This window comes from Mizuhopecten yessoensis, unplaced genomic scaffold (assembly GCF_002113885.1).
Source record: "Mizuhopecten yessoensis strain PY_sf001 unplaced genomic scaffold, ASM211388v2 scaffold3011, whole genome shotgun sequence".
Taxonomy (NCBI): Eukaryota; Metazoa; Mollusca; class Bivalvia; order Pectinida; family Pectinidae; genus Mizuhopecten; species Mizuhopecten yessoensis.
The window spans coordinates 460,190-477,105 of NW_018404831.1; the positions used below are offsets into that span (position 1 = coordinate 460,190).

General features: G+C 32.1%; 1 protein-coding gene across 1 annotated transcript; it reads right to left on the bottom strand.

Annotated features, from left to right (window-relative positions):
• Window positions 1-895: 895 nt before the first annotated feature.
• On the bottom strand, window positions 896-16,463 carry LOC110446812 (homeobox protein MOX-2-like). Its single transcript, XM_021492123.1, has 3 exons — window positions 15,766-16,463; window positions 4,342-4,511; window positions 896-2,623 (listed from the first exon to the last, which is right to left on the bottom strand). Exons 1-3 carry the CDS (start codon window positions 16,265-16,267, stop codon window positions 2,438-2,440), a joined length of 858 nt encoding a protein of 285 aa, XP_021347798.1. The 5' UTR covers window positions 16,268-16,463; the 3' UTR covers window positions 896-2,437.
• Window positions 16,464-16,916: the final 453 nt, after the last annotated feature.

Genomic DNA, 16,916 nt, shown 5'->3' on the forward strand with positions numbered 1-16,916 from the left:
TTAAGATCTGTGAACATGGCTCATGCTGATGTTTGTTCGTATCAGACTTAGGTTTTGTATTGTCGTTGCGTGATGACGCTGTGGTATATTTTGTTTACTTGAATATGTTTTTGAATTAAGGAAACATATATTGTATTTATGATTCAAGGTTAAAGACATATTGATAATCGATATTTATTGTTTTGAGGTAAAAAACACAACTGTTTACCTGCTAAATTTGAGTTCCTACAGGTAAGGCGTAAGAATTGTACATGCTGCCCCCATTGCATGATTGTAAGAGGCGACTAAATTTGGGATCTTATATTTTCTCTTCTTTCGAAACAATTTTCTTCTTTCTAATGTCTCCCTTGGCAATGCCTCACTTTTGGCCTTAAGTTGAGCATTCGCCCCTGTGAGGCAGACTTTGGGTTCTGTCCCCTGGCCAAGACATACCAGAGTCTGTAAAAATGATAGTTTCTAATCCTGATTAACGCTCAGCAATTTAGGAATGGGACGAGTGGTTCGCCCGTTGTCAGTATAATGTGACCGGGTGAGGTGTCCTGTTGGGTGTCTACAGCAGTATATTTTAGTGAGGTAGCACTATAAAGTCGGCATCAGTTCCGCACTATCACAAGGAGACAGACACTAACATATCGCAACCTCCCAAAACACACGCATACAATACACGCATGCATCTTGCACACATGGAAGGCCGTCCTTAAATGACCATAGCTGTGTATAGGTCGTTAAACAATCCTAAACCAAACCTCTTATTGTGATGCCTTAAATCAATCAAGTGATGATCGTTATATTTGTTATTGATCCCCGATGTCACATGTTTTCGATTTCTGAAATGTTATTTAATTGAAATTCCATTCCTGTAAAAATGAAGAATAAACTCAAAATAATATGTTAACATTTTAATATTGTTCTAATACAGTTGTACAAACAATTCTCCGATACATTTGTATAAATTATAGTCACAATTATGTATACCATACTAAAATCGTAAAACAATGCTTCAAGTTATCATACATACATTGTTCATTCATACACGTACATGTAAATATGTTTCGCTTTCTTCCAATATGGGGATAAAAACATAATTGTAACAAACATCTCAAAAGTTAAGAAAATTGAAGCATTTTCCAATTGAGAAATTTTAAAAGTTAAGACTTGTTACAAGAAGAATCCAGAAACAGACCACTGTTTGTTTCGACTTATTTAAATCTTCATGCAAAAATGCTGCATATATACAATAAAATATCCTTTCATATCAAATGCAAAAGCGTCCAACACACACATCGACCCCTATCACTTACCTATCCTTCTATAGGAACATATATGATATATATCATTTTTCGCGATAATGCGGCAAATCACTGTCGGTTCAGCGCGCGTCATCGTCAACTTTCAGAAATAGAAATGTCATATATTTAATACAAATAAATATATTGTAAAACCAGGACATACATTGCGATAAAGACAGATACATTGGTACACAGATTCCAATGTGTGTGGTTGTAAATCCATAGATGTACGTCAGATATATGGACTCATTTTGCTTCCGTAGCTTAATAACTATCACATGACGTCAGTGCTTGTATTACATAAATGATTGCCTTTCAGTATGGAGGCGACAGTACTCTCTCTACAGGACGTTGTGAGGACCGAATTGTTCATTTTTTTACATAATTTACTAGTCTAATCATTTGTTTGTCATTTAGTTTCTCTCATAAACCGCAAATTAACGTTTTGATATCCTCCAACGTAAGGTTATATCACAATAGAGACCATATGACTCTACCCATGTAACCTTACACAAAACCTTCCGTGCAATATAGCATGAATAAGTTATATCGAAACTTGCCCTCCCATGCTTGCTCGACTTGCTTTAATGAATTGCAGGTTTTCCCTAATATAGTAAAGGTAAACTCTCCTATTTCAGTGTCATTTACATTTACAGTTCCTTACAATCATTGAGTTTGCACTTACTGAACCCATGCTCCACGTGGTCACTTAAACTTAGATGACCTTTGACCTAATCACCTTCATCGTCACACTCAGTAGACACACACATCACACAAACCGAGGCTTGCCTCTGTGATTTCGATCAGTGTCTGAAAATGTGCATTTGATACGCGCAGTATATAGTTGTATAAATAGTGGCTAGTTCGTTAGATTGTTTATTTATTTCTACGCGTATATTTGCTGACATGGTCGACTTGTATACACCACTTAGGTGGTGTTTCTTTCACCAGGATCACAGACTCATCTTTCACCATTTCTTTCTAAATGGCAGCCACCATTTCATATGTATTGTCCATCAATCCACATTGAGTTCCTCAGAAACAAACCGATACTATGATACTCCCATCTGGTCTCGACACACATCGTAAATTTATGAACATATCAGATGCGTTGTTTTTGATTAACCACAAAAACTATAAAATAAATTTCAAGATGGTGGCATGTCACAAACAGAATTTCTTTGTGTGTCGTCCATTTCGGTCTGTGATACACTAGTGGAAGTTATATTAGGGGCCATTATTGGCTTCAGTTGTCCGTCCACTTTGTCTTTCACTAACTTTGTACCTTTTACACGTTTCCATTTCATCCGCCTGTTTTGGAACCACACTTTTACCTGAAAAAACCCCAAAGAAAACATCTCAGAATACAAACACACAGTATATATTTATATTTATATAGTTCTGTTACTTGAGTTAGAATCCAGCAGGAAAAGAAGGTGACATTATTCAAAAAGATAGTATGGAATCGAAGGATATTTTGTTTAATTTGAGACTGAAAGCAATATTACTGTTCCCAACCTGTAGCAGCCGCTTACCCATTGTTATGCGTATTGCAGTTCATAAATGTAAAGGAAAGACTTGATCTGACCTTTAGCGGTTGTGCTTTCTTTAACATGATATAATCGAATTACTATTGTGCTGCCTTCCTAGGCATATCTGTTTGATATCGTGTTGATAACATAACGCAGTATTTCATTTGAGAGGACGTTTCTGTTTGTTAAACAGTATGATGATCTATAACGATAATTACCTTATATATTTAATTTATTATATGTAGATTTTACAAAACAGTTAAACGTGTGACAGGGTGTAATAATTTACCAATCCTAAAGGACTCTCTCGATATAAGGGGCTGAATGTTGAAGAATGTATCTTCAGTTCAATCAGCTAAAGGTGATTTGATTGATACAGTTTGTACTTCTTTTAATAAAATCGTTTTACTGTTTGGTTTTTGTAGAGCAATACCGTCAATATGGAAGAAATTGTCGATGCGTTTTATTTTACACGATATCGATATCCCATGTTGTATTTCAGAGGTCAAATGAAAGTATTAATAAGGCTGTCTTAACAGAAGTGTAATGTGCAGATTAAGCTTCAGTTGTTAAGTTTCACATCATTCAATCAAAGTTAATCATGTGGCACCTGTTTAGAAAATACCATTATATTACTGTTAAAATATGCCTAAATCTTATATGAAACAGAATGAGAATATTTTAATGACAAAATCTAATTAATTAAAATAAATATTTAGATACATTATGGAATTATGTCACACGATATCACGAGAAATTAGATCCCGGCATACTGGATGAGGTCTTTCAAGACAACTTTAGATATTCCCCTTAATTATAAATTTGTAAAACAAAAGAAGTTCAAACTGTTTTCTATTCGTGATTACCAGAACATGTACATGAATTATTGAGCAAAAGTCAGAATTTGAAGTTCGATCTTAAACCCCCCTTAAGCTGTTGAAGATGGATTGCTATACGGGGCATATTGACATTATGGCATGTTCTCCGTTGCTTCCATTGCCATTAAGAGCGCGTGTATTTGATTAGTCAAATATTATTGGATAATCAAAGATCCATTAATATTGGCTATTTACTTACCCTGTTTAAAAAAGCATAGACTCGTTTGTGTTTGACCAACCATTTATGGTCTCTAGACATTCGATAACTGATTATATCATAACGTGTTCACTGCATTGAGAATCATTTGGGGACTTATCAATTGCGCAACAAAACAAATATTATTTTATCAACTTCAAGTCGAAATTTACGTCAAACCAGACGATGAGTTTGCTGTCACTCGAGTCATTTAATTGTTAACTCATATTCATGCCTTCAAACAAATTCTTACTGATGATCTCTCGAAAATTAGCGGCCCACCACTTGCCGATTCTAAATCAATGACTTCGAGACATTCTTGTCAGATTTGCAATAAGATCGCGAGAATTAGACCTTTGGGTTGGTTGCCTTTTCTTTAATTGACGTAACATTGTAACGTAAAGTATTGGAATTGAGATAAAGAGCTCGTTTAGTTGCTACGTTACCTGTCTCTCCGTAAGGTCCAGGGCCACGGCGATCTCGTAGCGCCGTAACCGCGTCAGATAATTGTGGACACAGAACTCCTTCTCTAATTCCCGGATCTGATGTTTTGTGAACGCCGTCCTCTCCTTTCTGGGCTTTACCGATAAATCTAGCTTATAAGGGTCGCTGTTGTCTGTAAAGAATGAANACCCCCCCCCCCCCCCATTCCCTCCCTAGGCAGAACCTTTCTTTTCCTCGCGCTGAGAGGATCTTACATTCAACCTTGTAGGACATTATACCTGTCCCTTGATAGACCTTACCCACATATTTTGCTGAAGTAACTAACACCCTGACCAATTACTGTTGGAATATATCATTGTGTGGAATAGAAATACTTAACAACTCAAGATGACCCTGAAGCGGTGTTTTTTAAAAATAGTTCATTTTTCGTTCAACTGAAGGATCCCTGTCCAACTGCACTGTGTAGTTTTCGTGCATATAGTCACCTCCCAGTCATTTAGTTATGGACATAACTGAAGGACAGCTGGCCAAGGAAGGACGTTGTCGTTGACCAGGCAGCTCAGTTGGTAAGAGCGATAGCATAACAATCTGAAGTCCAGGGTTCCATTTCCATAATGTCAATATGCCCCATTCTAATCCCCGCTAAATTTGCACACTCAGAACAGTTTTTGATTATACTTTGTTTACCTCATCTTTATCATTTTTGTTATAAAAATGCCGTAAGATATGGTTTTCTTTTCAGAAATCATTTATCAAAGCAATAGTCTTACAACAACAACAACAACAAAAACCAAAAAAACATTTCGGATATGTAGTCATAGTTTTGGCAGTAGTACAAGACTCCTTAAGAGAACAATCGAGTGGTGATACTTAACAGAGCGTACAATTAAGACAAACTTTAAAAGGTGATAAAGAAATGCTAAGCAGGATAAGTACAACTCCAGAAAGCTTTGCAATGGAGACATATAACATCGATATAAATACAATGATATGGAAAATATCAGTTATGTAAGCGATGCAAACATTTTTTTCAGTAAAAAACATCAGGGCCTAGACATGTTGGAGAATCATCTACCTCAGATATCGGTCGCCAGAAGTCTACATCAAACTCCCAAAACAAAACACACACCAGACACATCATTGACGGCATATGACACGCTTCACTGAAGATGCTGATATAGTGGAATACATTTCTACACGAGATTACTCATATTTTTAGTATAATACACATAAAATCAACAAGCATGTTTTGATAAGAATTCAGTTATATTTGTGTAGCTAAAAACAAATAATCCTCGAGTTTATCAGGGAGTGGGTTAGGTATAAATTCAATTATCTGTTTGGGACGTTTCTTCTGGGCGTTTGATATGGCCTGCTGCTGGTATTGATGTGTACACATGTATGTGATCATGTTGATTGGTGCAATATGTATGGTACATGACTGATGTTTCAGCCTAACCAATAGACAAAACAGCTCTATAAGTATAATAGAAAATAGCATCATTTCGTTAATTACACATATACTTATCAATTATGGACTTTAGTTGAGGTGAATATGTGGATATTAATGGGAGAAAGTGATATTGACCTATTGGAAGTAGAGGTCAGTGTAACTTTGTCATGTTCATATAGCCACATAGTCAACGACATAAACGTTGTATTGTTATATTAGACATTATAACTGATAGTGTTTGTCATTTTGACTAAATAGAACGCGTGACAACTGTAAGGAGAAGCGTACTGCATTTGACAGAGAGTATTGTGACATTACACTGGAGGTGACATTATATATACAAAATTGACCTGCTGTTTTTAAAGTACCTACACGTGATGATGATCGAACCAATGAGGATTTAGGAAAAGGTAATTGTTTGTAAAAGCCTGAGAGTTTTCTTTTTTTCTTTCTTCAAAAAAGCTTCTTAACTCGTTTTTTATAAACAGTTCTTAAAGATCTACAACACAAACTTATTTTGCTTTACAAGGTAATAGATCGAGAGAAGAAACATATACTCTTTTTAGTTTCGAACCATTACAGCATAAACTATTTAACAAGCAATACATCATATGCTGATATTATAACGGTAAATACAGAAAAACAATGTGGAAAATATGTAATGAATTATCATCCTACCATTGGTATTGATGTATCGTTTGGGGCTTGTTACAGCCTCTTGTTTTTACTTTTGGTTAAGGTTTAATGAGATAACAAACAGGTACACGTTATATACTCCCTCAAATATCACAAGGATTCATATAAAAAGTAGATTTTGCGCGTTCTAGTGTTTCAATGATTTTGTTGCTATTTGTCGGCAAGGCAATCATATATTCATTTGTTTAATTAATGATTGTCGTGTAGAAAGTGTGACTTTTGGTCTTTGTGGAAACATTATATTTATAAAAAATAACGTGTTAAAAGCGATTGAAAACGACACTCGTGAATATGATCTGTTTTGTTTAGAGATACCAATGATGTCGTGTAGATGTACGTCAATCATGTGTTTATCAATTGACCATTTACAAGTGTATTTGCTATAGAGACATTGATGATTCGAGGGTTTCGCTTATAATCAGTATTACCGTAGGACATTAACATACCATACACATCTCTCCGATCCGGACCATTAAAGGGAGATATCTGTGAGCTGTCTCAACATTAACATGTGATAAGTCTTGGGTTTATGACACAGAACAATGTCAGAACAGACATACCGTTCTACACACTCTGTCGTATGTCTGATAATTATGGCCGATCATTTCCGATCATTTCCGATATGTGTTAAACGGGAGTTCTCAATTTGATTCCACCTTTTTTGCCCCTAGCATCAAAGATAAACGAATCAGATCCATGGCACAGTGCAATTTATTTTGGCATACTGCATACTGTAGAATCATTTACATTTTTGTGGGTTAAAATGTCGTGGTTTTCATCTACCAGCCTGTTTCAAGGACGTTATATTTCGCTAATTTCTGATTTTCCCCTATCTATATCATACCAAATTCATGTTTTTGCGGGATTTTTTTTTTTTTAATTTTTATTTTACAGTATATTACCAAGTTTTATAGGTTCAATCACAAGGTGTCTTCGTTTATCTTTGAGTTTAATGCATGTCTGGCACGGATTTCTCATTCAAATTAACTGTTTCAATATGTATTTGTTCCGTCATTATACATTATATATATTAGAGGAGACGGCTACAGCCCGTTAGAAGAAATAGTAGAAACCATTTGCATGTCACATGTTTGACACATTATAATAATCAAACTTCTAGGATTTTCAATAAAATCATGTATGGATGATGTGTTACATTGTAAAATAACATTTTAAAAAATAACATAATAAAACCTATATAACCCGGAATCAGAACATAATTGCAATCATTTGAAGGTATTGTTTACCCCAATACCTTAATACGTGTACATATATCTGACAAGTCCTCAGCCCAATCTGAGAATCTCACTAAATGTTGATTAATTAAGTGATCAAGCACGCGGGTGTAAATTAGCGATACATTAATTGACAGTCGAGATTGCACAGAGGGTATGATTTATGTGTTTGGGGGAGTTTTATAGCACCCTAAGGGGCGCGTGGAGGCGGCACGGCTGTGTGAGGACCAATCACAATAGCAATATGATCCTAAGAGAAATTGAAAGTCGATGGGAAACACATGTTGAAGGCGTTATAGTAGAGATCTATCAATTAGATTAAGTTGATAGATGTAACTAAATGTTCCATGATTAACTCAGGATCAGATAGTGAATGATATAGCATAAGTCTACAGTAACCTTGCAACAGACAGTGTCGGATTATACCAAAGTAGCTTCTGTTTCTCCTGACTTGGAAATATAGTGTAGTATCTATGCATCAACTTTCAATCTTATTTAAAGATTTGTTTTATGAACTACGATGTACTCTGATGTACTGTGTGGAGATAGTTAGGCGTTGAAGTATATCTGACGTTTCAGGTTAGACCGTGCATTAGATCAATGGAGTAATTACAGCGTAAATAGTAGTCGACACTACACTACGTTTGGTATCATCATTACATTAAGAAAAGTGCCAATTCATAGACCTATAGCATAAATCAATTACAAATTATGTAATGCAGAATGTTCGCTATTCTACAGATTTTAACTTATTGTTGAACCGATAATATGTCACGGTTATAGATGTTAAAGTATCGTAAGGACTCAATTTTACGATTTAATTCAACAAATTTCACTGACAAAACATCAATCAGAAAATCTATTCAAAATGCAAATCACCATTAATCGTACTATATTATGTTTACAAAGAAACTGCATTTTTTACTGAAGGTGTCTTTTTTCTGGTCGTGCTTTGACCATTCGCTAAACAATCCATTTATAATTAATATACATTACATATTCTGTCATATATAAAAACCACACAACACTTATATTAATACCTATACAATACATGTATAAAAGATAATACTGAACAAAACATACCCTACTCAATGATTATACAATTAACATCTAATGTATATACAGTCTGTAAACATAAGTACACTGTATCACATTAATAAATGTATTATATAATGCGACACTGTTACAACTCTACATTTATTATACAACGTTTATTAGCATTTCTTTTACAATACATATATGCCTATTTAGATACTTACAATACATATATGCCTATTAAGATACTTAAAATACATATATATCTACTTAGATACTTACAATACATATATGCCTATTTAGATACTTACAATACATATATACCTATTTAGATACTTACAATACATATATATCTACTTAGATACTTACAATACATATATGCCTATTTAGATACTTACAATACATATATACCTATTTAGATACTTACAATACATATATATCTACTTAGATACTTACAATACATATATGCCTATTTAGATACTTACAATACATATATACCTATTTAGATACTTACAATACATATATATCTACTTAGATACTTACAATACATATATGCCTATTTAGATACTTACAATACATATATACCTATTTAGATACTTACAATACATATATATCTACTTAGATACTTACAATACATATATGCCTATTTAGATACTTACAATACATATATACCTATTTAGATACTTACAATACATATATATCTACTTAGATACTTACAATACATATATGCCTATTTAGATACTTACAATACATATATACCTATTTAGATACTTACAATACATATATATCTACTTAGATACTTACAATACATATATGCCTATTTAGATACTTACAATACATATATACCTATTTAGATACTTACAATACATATATATCTACTTAGATACTTACAATACATATATGCCTATTTAGATACTTACAATACATATATACCTATTTAGATACTTACAATACATATATATCTACTTAGATACTTACAATACATATATGCCTATTTAGATACTTACAATACATATATACCTATTTAGATACTTACAATACATATATATCTACTTAGATACTTACAATACATATATGCCTATTTAGATACTTACAATACATATATACCTATTTAGATACTTACAATACATATATACCTATTTAGATACTTACAATACATATATACCTATTTAGATACTTACAATACATATATGCCTATTTAGATACTTACAATATATGTATGCCTATATAGATACTTACAATACATATATGCCTATTTAGATACTTACAATACATATATACCTATTTAGATACTTTCAGTACATATATGCCTATTTAGATACTTACATTACATGTATGCCTATTTAGATACTTACAATACATATATATCTATTTAGATACTTACAATACATGTATACCTATTTAGATACTTACAATACATATATGCCTATTTAGATACTTACAATATATGTATGCCTATATAGATACTTACAATACATATATACCTATTTAGATACTTTCAGTACATATATCCCTATTTAGATACTTACATTACATGTATGCCTATTTAGATACTTACAATACATGTATGCCTATTTTGATACCACGTAAAACATGTAATGAATTCATCTTGTGATTAGTTGTGAAAACTTGTGGCCAATTCTTTTGTAAATATTTATTTGCAATAAAATATGTTTAAATCAATGAATCCATCTTTTGATACCACGTAAAACATATAATAATATAATACCAGTAAGGTATACTTACACTTCGGTTGTTATGACTATTTAAAGCCACCCGTACAAGCTCATTTTTCAAGACTGAATAAATAACGTAAATATGCATGTGTCGATAAATATATATCAATGTATTTGCAATTGCACATAACATTTCATCTACGCATAATTCACTACTATGCATAATTGCAAGGCAAGATCCATTGATTAGCATTGGCTTTACGGTAATCTCAGAGAATATAAATCAGTGCTGTTAGTAACGGTGTATTAAAGCCTATTACAATTTTGCCAATATCAAATTTATGATTTTAATGGGGAAAATATAGAACATATAAATTCATTAGAAACCGCAAACATTTTTGTGGTCTGGTATAAAACAGTTGGCAGTTATTTCAACAATTCGTTTTTAGATGTGATCATTGTAAATTGTAAAATCTTACTAGTATCACTCTTAATAAATACATTATTTGTGTGTAAAAAAGTAAAACTTTGCTATAAAATATTTCCAAACTGATGAATCTTACTGATTCAATAAAAAAAGTAATACCTTGTAACTGCAGCAAAAATTTTGATACTATGAAATACAGTAACTCTTTATAATGTAATATTGTAAAATAAAGTTACTATACAAATTCTGCTACAATAAAAATGTAGTTACTCTATAGAATGTGATACTTTTAACTAGCGAACCTATATATAATGATGAACTACATAATATTATATGTAGAAACTATATATACATGTAATGTGATGCTATACAATGCAGGAATTATTATGCTGTGGTACAGTAACATATTGTTACTTTATATAATATAATGCGACACTGTCAAAGATAGAAACTATATACGATCCAATACGATAAACACACGATATACAGTTACTAAATACAATGTGAAACCAAAGAAACGAGTAACTATATACAATGTTTTATCTCATATAATATACTGTGTTATCCAGTGAATATACCCATGTCATATTTTTTTGCGTACATCTTGTGTATTAACCCATGTAATATGCCCTATCATCCCTGTGATTGGCTGTAAGGTTCAATTGTTTTAATTGTGCCGTTACGCCTAGGACAAGTACATGACGTCACAGACTTACGCACTGGAGTCAAAATGGCGGCTTTTTACATTTCGAGGTTGCATGAAATTGTCCAGTTTCACGAGTAAATGCCTCAAATCTTGATTCAGTGATACAAAGATCTTACACTCGTTTTCATTTCATATGAAAATTTATGAAACTCGTAATGAATTTTTAATTTTAGCTCGCCAGAGGCTCGCTAAAGTGAAAAATTCTTATTAGACTCATTTCATAAATCTCATATGAAATGGAAGCTCTTGTAAGATCCTATATATAATATTCAATACAATAACGATATAAAGTGTGATACAATGTACGCCTAGGACAAGTACATGACGTCACAGACTTACGCACTGGAGTCAAAATGGCGGCTTTTTACATTTCGAGGTTGCATGAAATTGTCCAGTTTCACGAGTAAATGCCTCAAATCTTGATTCAGTGATACAAAGATCTTACACTCGTTTTCATTTCATATGAAAATTTATGAAACTCGTAATGAATTTTTAATTTTAGCTCGCCAGAGGCTCGCTAAAGTGAAAAATTCTTATTAGACTCATTTCATAAATCTCATATGAAATGGAAGCTCTTGTAAGATCCTATATATAATATTCAATACAATAACGATATAAAGTGTGATACAATGTACGCCTAGGACAAGTACATGACGTCACAGACTTACGCACTGGAGTCAAAATGGCGGCTTTTTACATTTCGAGGTTGCATGAAATTGTCCAGTTTCACGAGTAAATGCCTCAAATCTTGATTCAGTGATACAAAGATCTTACACTCGTTTTCATTTCATATGAAAATTTATGAAACTCGTAATGAATTTTTAATTTTAGCTCGCCAGAGGCTCGCTAAAGTGAAAAATTCTTATTAGACTCATTTCATAAATCTCATATGAAATGGAAGCTCTTGTAAGATCCTATATATAATATTCAATACAATAACGATATAAAGTGTGATACAATGTACGCCTAGGACAAGTACATGACGTCACAGACTTACGCACTGGAGTCAAAATGGCGGCTTTTTACATTTCGAGGTTGCATGAAATTGNAACAATGTAAGGTAAGTATAATGTGATACTGTAAAATACAGTAAACAATGTAAGGTAAGTATAATGTGATACTGTAAAATACAGTAAACAATGTAAGGTAAGTATAATGTGATACTGTAAAATACAGTAAACAATGTAAGGTAAGTATAATGTGATACTATAAAATACAAATGCTATGCACAATTTCATACTATAAAATACATTTACTATTAAGTTAATGTGATTCTCTCAAATACAGAAACTATACATAATTCGATCCATTTAAAATAAGTAAGTTTTTACAATGTAATACTATAAAATACAGTAACTTGATATATATAGGATCTAACATGAAATTCCATTTCATATGAGATTTATGAAATTAGTCTAAGAATTTTTCAATTTAGTGAGCCTCTGGCGAGCTAACATGAAAAATTCGTGACGGGTTTCATAAATCTCATATGAAATGGAAACGAGTGTAGAATCCTTTTTATCACATAATCAAGCTTTGTGGCATTCATTCGTGTAAAACAACAATTAATGCAACCTTGTAATGTAAAAAGCCGCCATTTTGACTCCAGTGCATAAGTCTGTGACGTCATATACTTGTCCTAGGCGTGACGTCACAATTGAAACAATTGAAATTCACAACCAATCACAGGGCTGATAGGTCATATAACATGACTTAATACGCAAAATTATGACATTGGTATATCCACTGGATAATACAGTCCATTATGTGATAAAATGTTATACTATGAAAAACACAAGCTCAATCTTATGTTATAATATAAAATACGGCAACTATAAATAATGTTATAATATAAAATATGGCAACTATAAATAATGTTATATTATAAAATACGGTAACTATAAATAATGTCACACTATAAAATACGGCAACTATAAATAATGTTACGCTTTGAAATACAGTAACTTTGTATAATGCTATAATATAAATTACGGTAACTATATATTATGATATAATATAAAATACGGCAACTATAAATAATGTTATATTATAAAATACGGTAACTATAAATAATGTCACACTATAAAATACGGCAACTATAAATAATGTTACACTTTGAAATACAGTAACTTTGTATAATGCTATAATATAAATTACGGTAACTATATATTATGATATAATATAAAATACGGCAACTATAAATAATGTTAGATTATGAAATACAGTAACTTTGTATAATGTTATAATATAAAATACGGTAACTATATATAATGTCACACTTTAAATTACAGTAACTATATATAATGCTATAATATAAAACACAGTAACTAATAATAATAATAATAATAAAATACAGTAGCTATATATTGTATGAGATACTTTAAGGTACAGTGACTACTACATGTATATAACGGACCACTGTATATAAATACAGTAACTATATATAAATACAGTAACTATACACTATATATAAATACAGTAACTATATATAAATACAGTAACTATATATAAATACAGTAACTATACACTACATTACTATAAATACAGTAACTATATATAAATACAGGAACTATACACTATATATAAATACAGTAACTATATATAAATACAGTAACTATACACTATATATAAATACAGTAACTATTTATAAATACAGTAACTATATATAATTACAGTAACTATATATAAATACAGTAACTATACACTACATTACTATAAATACAGTAATTATACACTACATATAAATACAGTAACTATATATAAATACAGTAACTATACACTATATATAAATACAGTAACTATATATAATTCCAGTAACTATATATAAATACAGTAATTATACACTATATATAAATACAGTAAGTATATATAAATACAGTAACTAAATATAAATACAGTAACTATACCCTATATATAAATACAGTAACTGTTCACTACATATAAATACAGTAACTGTATATAAATACAGTAACTATATAAAAATACAGTAACTATACACTACATTGCTATAAATACAGTCACTATATATAAATACAGTAACTATGCACTACATTACTATAAATACATTAACTAAATATAAATACAGTAACTATACCCTATATATAAATACAGTAACTATTTATAAATACAGTAACTATATAAAAATACAGTAACTATACACTACATTGCTATAAATACAGTCACTATATATAAATACAGTAAATATACACTACATTACTATAAATACATTAACTATATATAAATACAGTAAGTATATATAAATACAGTAACTATGCACTATATATAAATACAGTAACTATTTATAAATACAGTAACTATATATAAATACAGTAAGTATATATAAATACAGTAACTATGCACTATATATAAATACAGTAACAATACACTACATTACTATAAATACATTAACTATATATAAATACAGTACCTATACACTATATATAAATACAGTAAGTATATATAAATACAGTAACTAAATATAAATACAGTAACTATATAAAAATACAGTAACTATACACTACATAACTATAAATACAGTAACTATACACGACATTACTATAAATACAGTAACTATATAAAAATACAGTAACTATACACTACATTGCTATAAATACAGTCACTATATATAAATACAGTAACTATGCACTACATTACTATAAATACAGTAACTATACACTACATTACTATACAACATACTACTGTAGCATCATACATGGTTTAACTGTTTCTCGTTGTTTAATTAAGTGTTAACGTTTATAACATAATTCGCATTGTAACACCTTCCCCTATTTTTTCCTCCATCGTTATTGTAATAGTGTAGCCTAAATCAAGGCCGCGTGTCTACACAAGACTCTTTTGAATGTCAATTGAATGGGTTTATAGACAGACTATTTGATTTGATTTTTTTAATATTTCTGCTGTAATTCAAGTGATGTCATATGTAGGCGAAATTTCAATGTTTTTTTTATAATCAGCATCAATTAAATTTCTTTCTGTTGTACGCATAGCAGCTGAGAATGACATTTAGAAAAGAATCTGGAAACAAACTTTTCAGCTTATTTCAAAATGTGTTTTATTAATGGTGTTCATATTTACAGATTGACGTCATACTGTTGTTACCACATATGCTCCATCAATTTGCACTTACAATAAGCAGTTTCTCGTGTAATTCTCGATGTTTGCAATAATAACAGCTTACCTCTGTTTTTATTTTCCTTCCGGTCCAGGTCGTCTGTCAGACAGTGGCCCGTGGGTGACGGGCTACATGACGACCCACACAAACCCGACTCGTATGCGTCAGATGTCTCGCACGGCAGCACCCCGGAGGTCGGGCTGGACCCTATGAGGGGAGGAGGTCCTGACGTCACAGAAGGCAGGGATACATTGAAATCCCGCGAAGACACTGGAAATAAATTGGCCGATGGCGTGTTAAACGTTCTATTGAAATTAAATCCAGGCGAATACGACCCCGACATAAACCCCCACTCTCCGGGATAGCCGGAGTACCCGAATCCTGAGGGTGGGGGAGGGGGCAGTCCGACCCCCACCCCTACTCCTACACCACCGGAGGGAGGGTGCATACAGTCAAAAGCACTAGATCTCTGATGGAAAAATCGCCCCATGGTCGAGGCATAACCACCACATGTACTGTTAGAACCATTCTGTGCGCTTGGATTAAGCGCTCGTTCTGGTTCTTCCATTATGAGGAGAAACTAAACGACAATTGCGATCTCTTCGTCATAAATCTGCTACAGAGGTACGGTGTGTTGACGACAATGAACATTTCAGCTGGGCCCATGCATTTGTGTCAGTTCGCAGACACGCAGTAGATAAGAAAAACGCTGCAGTCACTTTCCGAAAGGATACCATTCCGTCTCGACCAATCAAATGGTGCGTCTTATGTTCGTTTTGGCTCTCATCACCATTGTTTTGGCATAGAAGATGTAGAACTCATTGTGTTATTATATTTCAGTTTTTTAGGTAATGTTCCGGTAAATATAGTTCTGGATTAGCTCGATATATCATATAGGACAACCAGAACGTTAGTTACAGTTGAACAGTACCAAACTGTGCATTTCGTTGTCGAGGTCAATTCGTAGCTAGCTTTAAAGCATTGTTTTGGCTTCCATGTTCAGTTTTCTTGGATTACGCCTGGAAGGGACAAATGTGCATTGCTCCTTAAATAAGATTCTTAATATATAATATCTTCATCAAAATAGAAAACGACATTAATAAGTTGTTTGAACAAATATTTACTAGTACTGGAACAGATAACTATATAGTGTGTTTAGAAACTGTACATTTCAATTATAAATATTATATAATACGTTGTTGATACTTGATTAAGTT